Source organism: Salvelinus namaycush, chromosome 42, assembly GCF_016432855.1.
Source record: "Salvelinus namaycush isolate Seneca chromosome 42, SaNama_1.0, whole genome shotgun sequence".
In the NCBI taxonomy this organism is placed as follows: Eukaryota; Metazoa; Chordata; class Actinopteri; order Salmoniformes; family Salmonidae; genus Salvelinus; species Salvelinus namaycush.
Genome location: NC_052348.1, coordinates 8,692,215 through 8,705,223, shown reverse-complemented (window position 1 = coordinate 8,705,223; position 13,009 = coordinate 8,692,215). Strand labels below are relative to the sequence as shown.

Sequence of the window (13,009 nt, the reverse complement as noted above, 5' to 3'; positions counted from 1 at the left end):
CTGAAGCTTACTGTCCAAAAAGACACCCAGATATTTATATTCCTCTACAATTTCTATATTCTGGCCTCTGATAGATGTTGCAGAGGTAGGTGTTGTACGCTTCCTGAAGTCTATGCACATCTCTTTGGTCTTGTTAGTATTGAGGACCAAGTGTGATTCCTCACACCACTCTACAAAGTCATCTAGGACCGGGCCATGATGTTCCTCGTCATCATGCAACAGGCTGATCAAGGCAGTGTCATCAGCGAACTTAACGAGGTGTCTGTCAGTATGGGAACTAGTACAACTATTAGTGTACAAGATGTACAGAAGTGGGGACAAAACACATCCCTGAGGAGAGCCTGTGTTGGTATTGCGTATATCCGACACATGGGGACCTATTTTGACTCGCTGTGAGCGTTGGCTCAGGAAGTCCAACAGCCACAAAACCAGCCCCCCATCTAAGGAAAAGTCCCGAATGAGTCTCTGTGCCAGAATGTAAGGCTGGATTGTGTTGAAGGCAGAAGAAAAGTCAACAAACAGAACCCTGACATGGGATTTGGCACCTTCTAGATGTCTATAGACCATGTTAAGGAGGGTAAGAATGGCATCATCAACTCCTCTGCTGGTCTGATAGGCAAACTGAAATGGGTCGAGGAGCTTCTGGGTGACACTGAGAATATGACTTTTCACAATTTTCTCAAGGCATTTCATAACTAAGGATGTCAAAGCGACAGGGCGATAGTCATTCAGCACAGAGGGATTCGATACTTTAGGAATTGGTATAATTATTGATTTTTTCCACAATACTGGAACGTGTTGCTGGTTGAGTGAGGATTGGAAAATGTCTGTAAAAACACCAGCCAGTTGTTCAGCACAGTGCTTTAACACATGCCCACTTATTTTGTCTGGGCCTGGGCTTTTGTATGTGTTACATCCCCTGAACAACTTTAGAACATCAGACTGTTGAACAACAACTCTCTCAAACATTTGTAATGATGCTTCCATTTGTTTTACCTCCGACACGAAGTTGTCTGATTCAAATCTTGAGAAGAAAACATTCAGTTCATTAGCCATGTTCTGGCCCTCATATCCCCCAAGGTCAGCACTGGTTTTTCCCCTGCCTATATGGGGGGCGCTAGCCATGGATTTAATCCCTTGCCAGGCCACCCTTGCGTTTCCTGAGGAGAGGGTCCTCTCCACCCTTTGCTTGTATGCCTCCTTGTCCACCAGTGTCTGTCTTTTTATCTCACGTTGTACATCTCTTAAAGCCTGTCTATCACCCCCAGCATAAACTGCCTTCTTCCTATCAAGTAGTGATTTTAGATGTTTTGATACCCAAGGCTTGTTGTTAGGGAAGATTTTACAGGTCTTAGTAGGCACAACTGACTCAACACAGAAGTTTACATAGTCTGAAATAACCTCTGTGAGTTCATCCAGATCAGAGCTGCTGTCCTCAAATACCTCCCACATTGTACAGTCAAAACACCCCTGGAGACAAGTGATACTGTTGTCATTCCAGATCTGGACAGTTTTAACTGTGGGTTTCTCCCTCTCCAGGAGGCGACAGTAAATTGGCCTGAGGTAGACCACATTGTGGTCTGATGTCCCCAGAGGAGGTCTGGTGGTGGCAGAGAACGCCTTTGGTATTGTCCCATAGCACAAATCAAGAGTCCTATTTTTCCTAGTGTGACATTTCACATACTGATGGTATGTGCGCAAGACTTTATGCAAGGTACAGTTGTTAAAATCCCCTAAAATAAATTTGGGTGCGTCGGGGGAGATGGATTCCAGTTTCTGTGACAGATTATAAATAATCTCTGATGCCTTTGTTATATTAGCTTTTGGTTGAATGTACACAACGGTAACAAACAATTGGGGGAACTCACGGGCAGATAGTAAGGTCGCAGTGACACAGAAAGCAGTTCAATGTCGGGGGTACAGAGTCGCTCTCTTACCAGGATCGATTTACACCACTGGTCCCTGACAAGCAGGCAGACGCCCCCGCCGTGAAGTTTCCCTGTGACTGTCAGATCGCGGTCCGCTCTGACCAGGGTGAAGCCGGCCGGCTCCACTTCTCTGTCCGGGACTCTGTCATCCAGCCAAGTCTCAGTAAATGCCAGCAAACAGGCCTCCCGATATTCGTGTTGGAAGCGCAGATTCGCTGACAACTCATCCGCTTTCCCCCTCAGTGACTGGGCATTAATCAGCAAGGTGGTGGGTAAGGGAAGTTTGTTCTTAATTTTTTTAAGTCGTTGTCTGATTCCCCCGCGTTTTCCACATTTGCATTTGGGTTTGTAATCCACTCGCAGACAATCAGGTATTAGATGGGCCATTGGGATATCCATCGCGTTCGTATTTGAGTTGCATTGTAGTAAAAACTCCCTGCTGTATTGGATTCCGCTGCCAGCAGCGTTTTCATTATTTAGTCCGTTCGTAGCGGGTATGTACACGATCAACAAGATCAGTCCAACACCCCACCACTGGAAATCCATGGTTGGCAGAATGTTTGTAAACTAAGTGTACAAATTAAAAACATAAAATAACGCCACTAAGTGTACAAATTAAAAACATAAGATATACTGTGCAACTTTCTTAAGGTCTGGGTGCGTTATATTGAATAGCCTACTATATGACAAAAGGGGTCTGTATTGAAAACATTTTTTTTGTCGAGCAGTGGCAAATAAAACATTTTGTTTCATGGCTCACGACACACGTGTGTGATTTGCACCTGTCTCAGTGGACTAATTCATTGAGGAGGCTGTGGGGATGCTACGGTAAAATAATATTGTGATTGTGGCTCAGATGCACAAGGCACGTCTCTCTACAGAATGCGCTCTCTCCTGCCATTTCGTGGGTATTCATTGTTTCGTAACTTCATTGTGTGCATTGTTTGCTGACTATCAATCCCCCATTACATACATCACCAGTAGTAGCCTACATTTACCTTTAATTCTCATAATTTCTAATCTGCAATGTTTATGGTTATGGTCATTTCTGTTAATGCATTCAATATATTATTATTACAGTAATTCACCGTTGTCATTGTCAGAGTGGACGTGTTTTGCAGAACTCACAACCTAGGCTACACCTGTGAGATACAAGTTTTTGTTTATTTCATTACATTTACTAGTTGTCAATTTATTCATCATCTTTTGTTTGAAACGCTCCTGTCAGTGTTAAAACTTCTTCGGGATCGGTGTCCCTTCCACGGGACGGTCGAGCTAACGTAGGCTAATGTGATTAGCATGAGATTGTAAGTAACAAGAAAATTTCCCAGGACATAGACATATCTGATATTGGCAGAAACCTTAAATTCTTGTTAATCTAACTGCACTGTCCAATTTACATGAGCTATTACAGTGAAATAATACCATGCTATTGTTTGAGGAGAGTGCTCAATTTTGAACATGAAAAGTTATTAATAAACAAATTAGGCACATTTGGGCAGTCTTGATACAACATTTTGAACAGAAATGCAATGGTTCATTGGATCAGTCTAAAATTTAGCAAATACACTGATGCCATCTAGTGGCCAAAATCTAAATTGCACCTGGGCTAGAATAATACATTACGGCCTTTCTCTTGCATTTCAAAGATGGTACAAAAAAAATACAAAAGAACAGTTGTTTTTTTCTTTGTATTATCTTTCACCAGATCTATTGTGTTATATTCTACTACATTCATTTTACATTTCCATAAACTTCAAAGTGTTTCCTTTCAAATGGTACCAAGAATATGCATATCCTTGCTTCAGGCAGTTAGATTTGGGTATGTCATTTTAGGCGAAAATTGAAAAAAAGGGGATAATCCTGAAGAGGTTTTAAGTAAGGATGCGCACCTGATTACGCATATAGAAGTAGCACTAGTCTACCTGGCCTGTGCACAAATATTGGCCTATGAATGTGCCCATTTGGGGATGTCTGACAGTATTTCTGATTGTCTTAACTCACCACCACTAATAAGCGTTGGAGCTTCTCAAAGTAATTTTCTTCACCTCAAACAGCAAGTAAACAAAGTCTGTTTTAAGAATGAGATGAGAATGACAATAGTTCCTCAAAGTATTTGCACAATATTTCCATATCTCTCCCCCTTTCGATAACCGCTCCGCATGAAAGGGAAAAATGTAATGCTCTGATCCAGTGGAAACGTCATAAAATACCTGATTACTTCTTATCCCTTGCCCAAATAGCCTATAGCTGTGTCTGTTCCGAGCTCACTGGCATAGCAAACTCAGACCAGAATATTTTATACAATGTTTCAAGTTTGCTGGCATGAGTTTTGGGGCGACCCAATTGATAGTTGATACAATGTTTCAAGATCGTTGCAGACAGGCTATGCTAGCCAGTTTGATTTATAGGATATTTATTCGTATCAAGATATTTTTTACCTGCAGGCTGCAATGTTTTTGTGTTGGCTTTATGTAGGTTATTATTGGCGATGGCAATAAAAGTTACTTTTATACATCTCAAGATTAACCACTTATAATAGTATTTGTATCTCAAAATCATTGTAAATGAAACTGTTCCACGAAAATGTTCATATGAAAATCATAACTGGCAGAAATGGTCAAATAAATTGGCACTCCAAATAGAAAAGGTTGCAACTTCAGGAGTATAATGGCAGAATCTGCGAAGGCCGGTGTTGTGCCGAAAATCCCCCCTGCAAGAATCCCCCCTTGCGTTCTTCATTGCTGCGACTTGCTTGCTAGTTAAGATTTCTGCTCTTTACTTCGTTGTCAGTTTAGCCTACATTTCACTGATCTTAGTAGCAGAAAGCATTTGTCTGCAGTTTTCGGTTTGGCTATTTGTTTCAAATGTATGTGGCGGGTCTAGCTTGTATGGCGCCCTGGGCGAAACCCCCCTTCAGTGCCCGCGCCCGCCCCTTCACCACCCGGGCGATGCAAGATGCCGCCCGTACCTAAATTCGCTACTGATTTGTATTAGTCTATAAATAAATCTCTTTGACAAAATTCGTAATCTTTCCCATGTCTTATTCGACTAGTATTTTTGAAAGTGTTAGGATATTTCAGCAATAGTTCTGAAATGCTTATTGCTTGCCAACATTTGACTCACTCCTCTATGTTTCATATAACACACATACATTAATTATTCATTTCGGTTGCCTATCCTGACGTGAAGTTTGTTCTATAGAAAGTATTTGAGTCTGATGTGTACAACAAAAAGTATTTGACTCTAGCCACAAAATTAACGAAATTAGAAGGCTGCCAAAATCCTCCCCCCTTCTAATTTCCTTAATTTTGTGGCTAGAGTCAAATACTTTCTATAGAACAAACTTCACCCAACCGAAATGAATAATACATTTTTGTGTGTTATATTAAACAGAGGGAGTAAAATGTAGGCAAGCAATAAACATTTCAGAACAACTACTAGTCGAATAAGACATTGGAGAGATGACGAATTTTGGCAAAGAGATATATTTATAGACTAATACAATTGAAACAAACAGGCAAACCGTAAACTGCAGACATTACTAGTGCCTCCCCCGCGATCAAACCGCCATAAAAAAAATGAAACGCAGCCTGACGTGATCATTGACAGCTGCCTTGAAGGACACAAATTTAAAAAAATGCTTTCTGCTACTAAGATCAGTGAAATGTAGGCTAAACTGACAACGGAGTGAAGAGCAGAAATCTCAACTAGCAAGAAGCAAGTCGCAGCAATGAAGATTTGAGTGTGTGCGCGTTCACGAGGGGGGATTCTGTCAGGAGGGAGATTTTCGGCACAACACCGGGAAACCGACGTGGTCGAGATGTCAATACCTTAGTAATTGAGATGCAGTGTTCTCCCATCCTCGATAGCCACCTTTCATTGAGGATAGTCATGTGTATTGAATTCAGCTTTTTTTGTCGGGGGAAAAGAATGCACACGTTTAAAAACAATGCTACCAGTCCTCGGCAGAAAGTAGTTGTATTTTGTGGTTTATTTGAAAATACCAATTCGAAGTAGTCAAATATAGTTTATATATAGTTTCAACTAAAAGGCAACTACGTTGTTTGACATTCAAATACAGGTCTCAGAAAACCAAATAATATCTTAAAGTATTTAGAATACCGCTCAGAAGACCAAATCATATTTGGAGGTATTTGAATGTAGGCAAATAATTTGAAAATAAAAAACTACAACAGTTAGTTGAATTAGTCTAAATATATGATCATAAGCACATGGTTTAGAGGGCTATCAGATATGACTCTTAATATAGCCTATAGCCTAGAATTAAATACGAGGAACATGGAATCACCTCAACATTACAGTAGACTATTTTTGCAACTTCAAAATGACTAACAAATATGTTTTCATAATGAGTGAGACATAAGGTAATACAGTAACACTTGACATCAAGTTCTTATACATGTGTAGTAACGTATTACAATAGCAACATTGTTACATAGGCCTTTGGAAATTGCTTTATAATAGCATAATAATGGAGTTTTTACATAAGTGGAATAAGGAAGTCACCATTCCTCAGGTACAGTAGCTAAAAACTCAAAGCTCATTGCCATGCAATTAAAATCCATTTACAAAAGTATTATGGAACATCCTAATAAAATGTTGCTCCAAAAGTAATTTGTTTTATTACACAGGCACAATGACAGTTTAACGTTGAGTATTACTGAGAATGCTAATAGTAACAAGATATGTATATTTAGTATTGAAAGTAAACTAGATATCCCAAAACTGCCTTCTTGAATCAACTACAGCGAAGGTAGGTGGAAAATCATTTTAGTTTGTATTCTGAGTAATCTATCTATTTAAAGATGGTATATTGTGCTCGAAACAAGAACACTTACCTTCAGATGGACGTAGAGGTTCGAAGTTGTTTTTGCCTAGCATTCAACTTGCCATTTGGGTTTGAATTACTCTGCAGTATTTTCAGTTATCATAAAATGTATCGCAGCTTTGAACATTTCAGTGGCATGTTGAAAGAGTCATACAATAGTTGAACGTCAATGTATTTATACTTATCTGTACAAAATATCATTGGTTAATTGGTATGACTTGATTTTGTACAACTAGGACAGGGCTGCCCTACCCTCTTCCTGGAGATCTACTGTCCTGTAGGTTTTCAGTCCATCCTAATTTAGCATTTCAGATTCAGCTAGTTAAGGTTTTGTTGATCAGCTAATTAGTAGAATCAGGTGCGTTAAATTAGGGTTTGACTGAAAACTCACAGGACAGTAGATCTCCAGGAAGAGGGTTGGGCAGCCCTGACCAAGGGCAATGGACATTCAGGAGAATGGACATTTACGAAATGTTCAGATAGAAATTGATTGTGTAGACCAAACGACTGTCAAGTATATTGGAATAGTATAGAAGATCGTGTGTGCTCTATTCATTCTATCTTCAACATGCAGTTCCAGATACAGTTATACTTTAATGGCTTATTGCAAACAGGCTGCATGTTTTAGATTTTTTTAAAATATTGTACAGGCTTCCTTCATTTCACTGTCATTTAGGTTAGTATTGTGCAGTAACTACAATGTTGTTGCTCCATCCACAGTTTTCTCCTATCACAGCCATTAATTTCTGTAACTGTATTAAAGTCACCATTGGACTCATGGTGAAATCCCAGAGTGGTTTCCTTCCTCTCCGGCAACTGGGTGTATTGACACACCATCCAAAGTGTAATTAATAACTTCACCATGCTCAAAGGGATTTTCAATGTCAGTAAAACATTTTTTTGTTGTTTTTATCTAAACAATAGGTGCACTTCTTTGCGAGGCATTGGGGGAAAAAAAACTCTGGTCTTTGTGGTTGAATCAGTGTTAAAAACTCAATGCTAGACTGAGGAACCTTACAGATAATTGTATGTGTGGGGTACAGAGACGAGGTAGTAATTGAAAAATAATGTTACACTAATATTGCATGCAACTTATTGTGACATGTTAAGAGCTACAGGCAGTTTGATTTGGGTGTCATTTTAGGCTAAAATTGAAAAAGGGTACAATCCAAACGTTTACTACTCTACTTATTTAAGCTTGCCATAACAAAATGGGTTGAATACTTGACAAGAAATTTCAGCTTTTCATTTTTAATATGTAAAAATAAAAAATGCCACTTTTACATGGAGTATTGTGTGTAGGCCAGTGACACAACATCTCAATTAAATCTATTTTAAATTCAGGCTGTAACACAACAAAATGTGGAAAAAGTCAAGGGGTGTGAATACTTTCTAATTAGGCACTGTACAACCCTGCCATTAGTTGAAGACAGCCAATCCAATAGTTTCAGAAAAGTAGTCACTTCCTGAGATCTGTATTAAATCTTTTTTTTAAGTAGTTGCTTTCTGAGATCTATATTCAAAATAGTTTTAAAAAGTAGTGATTTTTTGGGATCTATATTCAAATAATTGCAGTCATCTCCAAAGTAACTTTTTTCCTCTGACAAATAGTTACTTTCGGGGAACAAATAGTTACTTTCCATAAAGCATTGTTAAAACTATAGTTATCCCAGATCTGTATGTTACTTGTCTCACACAACTAAATTAGTTATCACTTTACACATTTATTTATTTTGGGATCCACCCCTGTAAACGTCACTTGCCTGATGACGCACAAGTGGAGAAGGTGAGTCGATTTTAAAACAAGTGCATTTTCATCCACGTTCGCTCTCCTCGATTACCTTTTTCAAAAGGAGGCGAGAGAGGACGGAAGACAGAGGACACAGAAGTTGAGATAATCCAAATGAGAAAAGGCCATGATCAGTATCTTTCAAGCTCAGTACAGACATTACCCTAACTGACCTAAAAAGAATGGCCACACTGCTACGATTTCTCCCCATTGTGGACACTCCTATGTTTGATAAGGTTACTCTGGAAGGAGAAGCTCTTGTAACATAGTTTGCACTTGAAGGGCCTCTCCTTGGTGTGAACGGTCTGGTGCTTCTTCACATAGTTCGCCTCAGCGAAGCGCTTCCCACATGTGGGGCAGGCATACGGTTTGTCGGCGTCTGTCCTAAAACTCGGCCTCCCACGTTGTGACCCAATGACACCAGAGGAGGTAGAAGCAGGAGCCACCACCCTCAGGTGGTTAGTGTTTGAGCTCCCTCCTTGACCTCTAGCCATTGTTTGGGTGTTGTTGGGATTGTCTGCAGTGTTATAGGCTAGGTACCTCTCATGGTGAACGCCCATCCTGACCCTGTCTGTATTGGTGAGGTAATCCTGAGGTAACCGAGGAAGGCTAGACCCAGGTCCAGGCTTTCTATGAACCCAGTCACCAGGCATTAGAGGAGATCTTGAAGGAGAAAGACTTCCTGTTAGACTCCCACTAGGCGGGTCTCCCACCACTCTATGTGAAGGCTGAAGCCCAGGGTGACCTGCTCTGTTCATCATGGATACTGTGGTGTTTGTATCATAGGAACAGAAGGGTCTATCTCTATCAGCCCCAGGCCCTGCTCCATCCCTGCACTGAGACTGTGAAGACAAGAGCCTAAATTGCTGATTGGATCCCTGACTGGAGCCTCTGTCTCTCTGATGACGACTAGGACTGAGGGTGTTGAGTCCACCTGTCCACTCGTTGTGTTCTGTGTGGTGGTGGGGTCTCTGTCCTTCGTGGTTGGGTCCTGGTTCCGACTCGCGAAGGAAGAGCGACGGCTCCTGATCCAGTGTCCTGATCCGGGGCCAGGGTTTGTGACCACCCGCTTCAGAGGTCCAGTCTCTCCCGCCAGTAACACCAGATATCAGCAGGTCCTCATGGACTGCAGACTGTAAACACAAATTGAACAGAAAAGCATAAAGGTTTATATAAGAAACTCTCTGCTGTACACAGAAACATGACATGATAGTAAAAATAGCCACAGTCAAGACCATCTATAACACCGTGATTCAAGTAGCTAACAATATGGAGCCTTGGAGTTTATTAGAAAAAATGTCCATGTTTTGATTAAAAAAAATGAAGTATAATGTTTTGGCTTGACTGAGATAAGGGAAACTCAGTCCCTGCAATGACACAAAAGAACCAAGTCAGTCAGAACAGAGTCAATGTTGTATTTAATTTCAACAAAATGGTCATACACTCACACAGTGAAGTACAGTACTTTAATTGTACAAAACAACATGTGACAAGTAGAATAACTTCACTATGGTAACACTTGACTTTTTCTGTAAATCTTGGACCCTCGCTTTGACAAAATTTATTTTAGAATACTTTGGAAAAGGTTCAACATTAGACACATCTTCACTACTTCATGTCAAGTAAACATGAATTAAGGCACTATCATTTCCTCATTATAAAACACCAGCATCAAACAGGACAAGGTTCACTTTACATCAGTGAAGCATTTTTAGACACCATCACACCAACCATCACCATATCATCAACTCTGTTTCATCATACTGATTATTTCCTCAATTCACCTCATTCAGTTTCCCTACTACATCCAAAACAAACAGAATTAACTACAAACTAACTAATACTACATTACATGTCACTACACATGGGCGGTGTGCATTTTCTGCTGGTGTATCCTGAGGTAGCTCCTCTCTGAGAACCTCTTCTCGCAGTGCGTACAGGCGAACGGGCTCTTTTGTGTGGATCTTCAGGTGCATCTTCAGCTGGTGCGAGAACCTCTTCTCACACTGGGGCAGCTCTACGATTTCTCCCTTGTGTGGACTCTCTGGTGCCTCTTCAGGTTGGATGAGTGTGAAAAACTGGCCTTGCACAGGTGGCAGCCAAATGGTTTCTCCCCTGTGTGGACCCTCTGGTGCCTCTTTAGGCTGGACAAGTGTGAAAAACAGGCCCGGCACAGGTGGCAGCTGAACGATGTCTCTGCTGTGTGCATCCTCTGGTGGATCTCCACCTGTTTAGGAAAACTGAAAGTTTTCCCACAGAATGAACACGGGAAGCGCTTCTCTTTGACACCGGATCTACTGATAGTGTTACTACTACTGTCATTTGTCAATAGGTTTGTGTAGCCATTTAGTGATGAGGCACTGGCATTGTCTGAGGTCTGGTTTAACATTAGGAGAGTGTGAGGAGGATGAAGGCCAGGGATTGTCTGTGTTGTCACAGGGTCCATGTTCCAGTTGATAGATCCTATAGAAGGCAAGCTGAAGGCAGCATCTGTTAGCATCTGAGGCGTCATCAGTCTCTCTGAATCACAACTATAGGAGCAGGATGGAGCATCGCTAGCCAAGTCTGTGTCTGTTGTCTTACGGACACCTCCCCGTCCCCGCAGACCAAATCTAAGCCTCGCCCTGGTCTCAGACAGTCTGTTGTCATGGAGACTAATTTTGGTTGTTGTTTTGTGTTCCACTGTCTGTTTCTGGTTGTGGTTAACAGTGTTGTTCCCCAGCCCAGAGTTGAGGACGCTGTCCCATCCACTGACCTCCACTATGTCGCCTCTGTTCCTGACCTGCTCAGTGATGTTGACCCCTGGGCCCTTGGCTGCATCCGTCTGGATCTGGGAATCCAATATGGCTGCCCAGTCTCCTCTGTTAGCCTCCAGCCAACCACCTGCAGGAAGAGGTTACAAAGTAGACTTTACAAACATGGTAGAGAACTCTACATATCTATTTATTAGGGATCCCCATTAGCTGCTGCACTTCCTGGGGTCCAAACACATTAAGGCACTTACATCACACATAAAACAAAAGCTAAAACAGTACATCATATAACATTATTACACCACTATATATCTACAATACAAAATGTATAATACCACCATACAACAATATTACAATGTATGTGTGTGTAGAGTATGTGTGCTAGCGTGTGCGTATGCGTGTGTCTGTACCTGTGTGTCTTCACAGTCCTCACTATTCCATAAGGTGTATTTATCTGTTTAAAAAAAAATCTAATTCTACTGCTTGCATCAGTTACCTGATGTGGAATAGAGTTCCATGTAGTCATGGCTCTATGTAGTACTGTGCACCTCCCATAGTTTGTTCTGAACTTGGGGACTGTGAAGAGACCTCTGGGGGCATGTCTTGTGGGGTATGCATGGGTGTCCTAGCTGTGTTCAAGTAGTTTAGACAGCTCGGTGCATTCAGCTTGTAAACACTTCTTACAAAAACAAGTAGTGATGAAGTCCATCTCTCCTCCACTTTGAGCCATTAGAAATTGACATCAAATTATTAATGCTAGCTCTCTGTGTACATTTAAGGGCCAGCCGTGCTGCCCTGTTCTGAGCCAATTGTAACTTTCCCAAGTCCTTCTGTGGCACCTGACCATACGACTGAACAGTAGTCCAGGTGGACTTGCCTTGTTGATAGTGCTAAGGCAGAGCAGCGCTTTATTATGGACAGACTGTTGTATCAACACGTGGCATGTCATTAGTAAATATAGAAAAGTAAGGGGCCGAAACAGCTGTCCCGGGGAATTCCTGATTCTACCTAGTTTATGTTGTAGAGGCTTCCATTAAAGAGCACCCTCTGTGTTCTGATAGAGAGGTAACTCTTTATCCACAATATAGCAGGTGTAAAGCCATAACACATATGTTTTTCCATCCGCTATGATCGATAATGTCAAAAGCCACACTGAAGTCTAACAAGACAGCTCCCACAATATTTTTATCATAAATTTCTCACAGCCAATCATTAGTAATTTGTGTAAATGCTATGCTTGTTGAATGTCCTTCCCTATAAGTGTGCTGAAAGTCTGTTGTCAATTTGTTTACTGTAAAATAGCATTGTATCTGGCCCCCCCAAAAAAATGCTTCCCTCCAGACCTGACACACTTTCTAGTAGGCTTAAATTGAAAACATGGCAAATAGGAGTGGCAATATCATCCATTATTATTCTCAGTCATTTAACCTCCAAGTTGTCATACCCCAGGGGCTTGTCATTTTTGATAGAACACAATATTTTCACCACTTCCACACTCACTTTAGGGAATTCAAAATTACAATGCTTGTCTTTCATAATTTGGTCAGTTATACTTGGATGTGTAGTCTCGGCATTTGTTGCTGGCATGTCATGCCTAATCTTGCTAATCTTTCCCCCAAAAATTATCATTCAAGTAGTTGGCAATATAATGTAATGAATGAGCCATCTGTTTCAGTGAATGATTGAG

The 13,009-nt window shown here is 41.0% G+C and overlaps 1 protein-coding gene across 2 annotated transcripts in view; it reads right to left on the bottom strand.

Annotated features, from left to right (window-relative positions):
- The window catches only part of LOC120034801 (zinc finger protein GLI4-like), a 320,522-nt gene that overhangs the window by 298,447 nt on the left and 9,066 nt on the right, over window positions 1-13,009 (bottom strand). The window contains exons 6-7 of one of the 2 annotated variants that reach the window (XM_038981426.1): window positions 11,325-11,452; window positions 8,119-9,702 (exon numbers count right to left, since the gene is read on the bottom strand). The exons of the other annotated variant lie outside the window; for it this stretch is intronic. Of the exons in view, the coding sequence (XP_038837354.1) occupies window positions 8,764-9,702; window positions 11,325-11,452 (1,067 nt within the window). The 3' untranslated portion in view covers window positions 8,119-8,763. Of the gene's footprint in view, window positions 1-8,118; window positions 9,703-11,324; window positions 11,453-13,009 lie in introns of those variants that run through there. 2 annotated transcript variants of the gene reach the window in all.